General features: G+C 40.7%; 1 protein-coding gene across 1 annotated transcript; it reads right to left on the bottom strand.

Annotated features, from left to right (window-relative positions):
• Positions 1-935: 935 nt before the first annotated feature.
• On the bottom strand, positions 936-1,271 carry LOC122067163 (glycine-rich RNA-binding protein-like). The gene has a single exon (XM_042631005.1). The coding sequence runs from the start codon at positions 1,269-1,271 to the stop codon at positions 936-938; it is 336 nt and encodes a 111-aa protein (XP_042486939.1).
• Between the last annotated feature and the right edge of the window lie 3,656 nt (positions 1,272-4,927).

Raw genomic sequence — 4,927 nt, 5'->3', positions numbered from 1 at the left:
CCCTCTCTCTCCCTCTCTCTCTCTCTCTCTCTCTCTCTCTCTCTCTCTCTCTCTCTCTCCATTCATATTTAATTTTGTAAATCTGTCCATAATTATCATAATTATTTTGTAAAAGGGGAGGTTAAAAAAATCTTTAATAATTAGGAATCAAATCGTGGGATCATTATTTGGGGATTCTATTATTATGCCATTACAAAAAATAATAATAATAATAAAACGTGGAGCACAAAGGTGGGGGAGATTATTTTGTAAAGGGGGAGGTTAAAAAAATCTTTAATAATTAGGAATCAAATTGTGTGATCATTATTTGGGGATTTTATTATTATGCCATTACAAAAAATAATAATTATAAAACGTGGAGCACAAAGGTTGGGGAGAAAAAATAAGGAGATTTAAGGAGGTAATTATGGAGAGATTTACAAAAATTAAATATGGATGGAGGGAGAGAGAGAGAGAGAGATTTAAGGAGGAACAAACGATTTGATTCCTTTATAATAATAATAATTATTATTATTATTACTGGGTAATTTACAACGCCACCCCCTAGAGAATGCTACTATTATAAGAACACCCCCTCTCTTTCATCAAGTTAAACTTAGACCCACAACCGTCAATCACTTAACAGTGAAGAGTTAAAATGATCATTATATCCTATTCACTAAAACTCTTCCTCTTCCGACATCTCTTTCTTTCTCTCTCTTTCTCTCTCTAATTTTTTTTTTAAATGGAAAAATTCCATATATTTTTCTATTCTTTATAAGATGACTAATACGATACCAGAGGACTCGAATCACAACTCCAAAGATAACAAACCATCGGCTGGAAAAGATGAATCACTTATAATAGTGGTTCGTCTTCATAACCACCATGGTCATCATCAGTCGAAAAACCTTTGTTTAACAGTGAAGAGTAAACCCATTGGTCAAAAAGATGAATCACACGACATCAAACCCTAAAACATCACTACCAAACCCTAGTTCCTCTAGTTGCCATCGGAGGAACCGCCACCCCAAGTAACGAGATCCACCGTCTCCATAACCACCACGGTCACCACAGTGATTGTATCCACTACCACCACTATGACTATATCCACAACCACCACCACGGTTGTACCCACCACCACTACTGCCATCGCCACCACCACCGTATCTGCCGCCACCACCACTGCATAAAGCACCTCCACCACTGCTTCCTCTGTTCTGCGCTTGATTGACATTAATATTATGACTGTCGAGGCTTTGGCCGTTCATCCCTTCAATAGCTTCCCTCATCGCCTGCTCATCACGGAAAGTCACAAAGAGATCTTCCAGTCTCTCACTCTGAATCAGAGGGCTATTTTAGGTACTTAATATTTAGTAAGGGCATTTTGGTATTTAAAATAAAATATAATAGCTGACATAAGCACATAAGGTATATTCTTTAACAGTGACTGACGGTAAGGGGTCTAAGTTTAATTTGGTGAAATAGAGGGGGTATCCTGTCACACCCCGCTCGCACAAAACCTAGCCAATGACCGATTTAACTCCGGTTAACTCACAAACTTGCCAAGATCAACATTGCAGTAACTGCAATATAGCATACATCTACTAAACTAAGATCAGACCAATATTTTCAGCGAAATACCTATTCATAATAATACCTGTAATTGTTTCCCAAATACTTATTACCCAAATTGAGTTAAAAAAGTTATATACCTGATATATACAAAAAATATAGCACTTTAAACTGTTGTAACCCGACAGTCATTGAGAGGGGGGGTGAATCAGTGAGTCCAATTCCGATCCCCAAAAACCAGTCTGATGTCTGGCCAAGAAAAACCTGATATACCTGTCCCTGTTTGCACACAGTCGTATGCACACTCAGCCTCTCATAGGCACTTCCAAGTCTGCACACCCATTCCACATTCCACGCACTTCAATATAAAATGCAAACAACAAACACCCACAACACAGGGTTTTTACGAGATTCGACAATTTGCCTACATCACCGGAGTAGTGCCTGTAAAGGCTTCGTACCTACTCAATACACTACTTTTGACTGCACCCACAGTCGGGAGCACCCACACCCAATTTTCTCAAGCCGAAGTTGAGATGGCACTCGTAGTACCGATACAATGTGTAGCACCCACTACACGGGAGCACCCACTCCCGGTGCTTAGCACCCACTAAGCACACAATAAATAATACAATTAAATTGGGCTTATATCAATGCCCTACAGTCAAGCTCTGCCTAGCATATGCATCCACAACTAGCTAGCATGCTTACAGTTCATCCACAACTAACCTAGCATGTATACATTCATCCACAACTAACCCTAACATACATACATACATGTAATGTAAAATCAAAGGTTAGAGAATCTCACAACCGATTGCCTGGGATGACTGGAAACTTGTACTGACGAGTTTGGTGCTCACACCTTCTCTCTCCTTGGCTTTTTGCTCTTCAAAGCAAACACATCCTTGCTTTCTTCTCTTCTTCCTTGGCTTTGAGTTAATGTACCATTAACACACTTCAACCACCTCTTTTACCTCCTTTAATGGCCTAAGAACATTTATCATCAAGAATGTATGTTCATTCAAGGACCAACAAAGAGGGGGAAACTTCTCCTACCAAAACCGTAGCCTTCTTTCACTCAAAACCCATTTTTCTTGCTTCCATGGTGTAGGGCTTGAAAAAACGAAGAAGCTGCAACTTGGTTCACCCAAATCCGACTTAAAATGAGGGAGATATGACCTTTTGAAATTGGAGCAATGAGATAGCCTGAAATGAAACCTTCGTAGGGGTGGCGTAGGCTACACCGGCGGTGCACGCAACAGGGGCGAAATCTGACCGTAGATCTCATATAAAAGATCTTGTAATATGAGCCGTCGGATTAAACCAACGGACAATAGATCCAAACCATTAAATTTGAATCTCGATGATGTCATCATGACGTAGGCGCTGGCATCGTCAGAAGTGTTGTCGATCTATGATTGGTTATTTTTCCTGATTTTAAGGGAGCTTGTCTCCCACTCACAAAAGAGAAATGCATATCGACCGTTGGATCCGAATCCTCCATGATGTCTTTAATCAGATTTCATAAGATCATTAAGATCGGAATCTTTTTATACCTTCTTTACACCTGCGAAACACCACAACATAACTTGATAAGGTGTAGCGCCAGTGGATCAAGAATTATGCACCTAACCAATAAAATTCTAAGCGCAAGCATCTATCTCGTCAATGTCAGCGCAAAATCTCAGCAGCCTTTGGATGGGCATCAAGCCTACGTGGTCGAATCTTGGCCATCCATTTCACTTCCCTTTACTCCTCTTTATTACAATCAAGCCCCTGCCTCCATATGTTTCAGTGCTTAAAGACCTTTGCAACTCAGACCTTCAAAATATTTAAATTACACAAAAGCCCTTCGAATTTCAAAAATAAATTCCGAAAAATCCACCCAACACCGAGAGCAACTGATGGATTTTCGGTTTGGATTTTCGAACCGACTCTACGGAAACACTTATAACTTTTTCATACGATATCCGATCGAGATGAAACGAAGTGTGTTGGAATCGTAACTGGATGCTCTACGACTTTTCAGAAGACTCAATCATCTGAATCATCCATGTAAAAAGACCAAAATGCCCCTACACCTTTCCAATGACGTATCTTTCTCATACGGAATCGGAACGTGATGAAATCAGAACCGTTGGAAAGATTGTATTTTTTTCGTATTGTTACATGTAGAACACTTCCTTTAAAAAATTCATCTTCAATGCCGAAACTACCCTCGAATGTCACAAATGCCGTAACTTCTTCATACGGTATCGGAATGTGACGAAATCAAATGCACTGGACTAGGTAAATTACAATCTATCTTTTTTATGAAGAACCGATCTTCCAAAAATGTCATTTTCACTGTTAAAAATGCCCTCGATCGTAAATAGGCCAATTTTGCCAGTTTTGACCCAGAAACCCGCACCACCTATTAATGATGCATTAAATCACTCCATGCATACCAAGCTGCTCTGTTATCTCATCGGTGACACTGGACACTGTCATGTCATCATTTTCATCCATGTCACCCAAACTGGCCATGTCATCACCGCCATGTGGCCGAATTGCCAACAAAGACAACCATAAAACAACAATCTCCCCCTTTGGAGTTGTTGGTAACCACCTCATCACTAATACACTCTAAAACTCCGATGAGTAACTCTCTCCCCCTTTGACAACAAGTACAAAGGGTGGAACTAATGGACTCCCCCTGAGTCCAATATGGGGGTAGCAACATCAAGCAACTTGCTCCCCCTCTCCCAATGCTACTAGTGCTTTGGAAGAACCACCACTCCCAGCTTTTGTCTGAGGAACTCAAACTGATCTTTAGGAAGCGGTTTAGTGAAGATATCGGCCACCTGCTCTTCTGTGGGAACAAACTCCATCCTTACTTCACCTTCCATCACCTTGTCTCTTAAGAAATGATACCGGATAGCAATGTGCTTCGTTCTAGAATGCATCACTGGGTTCTTGGAGATATTGATAGCACTAGTATTGTCACAATATAGTGGCACTGCCTGCTCAACCTCCACACTCAAATCCTTTAACATCTGCTTCATCCACAACACTTGTGTACAACAAGATGTAGCTGCAATGTATTCTGCCTCTGCAGTTGAAAGAGAGACTGACTCTTGCTTCTTACTATGCCATACCACCAAGCTGCTCCCCAAATAGAGTGCACCACCACTGGTGCTCTTCTTGTCATCTACACATCCGGCCCAATCTGCATAAGAAAAAGCTGACAAACTAAAGCTCTTGACTTTCGGATACCATAACCCAAACTCACTAGTCCCTTTCAGATATCTGAAAACTCTCTTCACTGCTACCACATGTGTCTCTTTTGGTCCTGCTTGGAATCTGGCTACCATACACACAACTTGTAAGA

The sequence above is a fragment of the Macadamia integrifolia genome, unplaced genomic scaffold, assembly GCF_013358625.1.
Source record: "Macadamia integrifolia cultivar HAES 741 unplaced genomic scaffold, SCU_Mint_v3 scaffold2741, whole genome shotgun sequence".
NCBI classification, from domain to species: Eukaryota; Viridiplantae; Streptophyta; class Magnoliopsida; order Proteales; family Proteaceae; genus Macadamia; species Macadamia integrifolia.
Note: the sequence above shows the minus strand (reverse complement) of the source record. Positions and strands in the feature narration are given on the sequence as shown.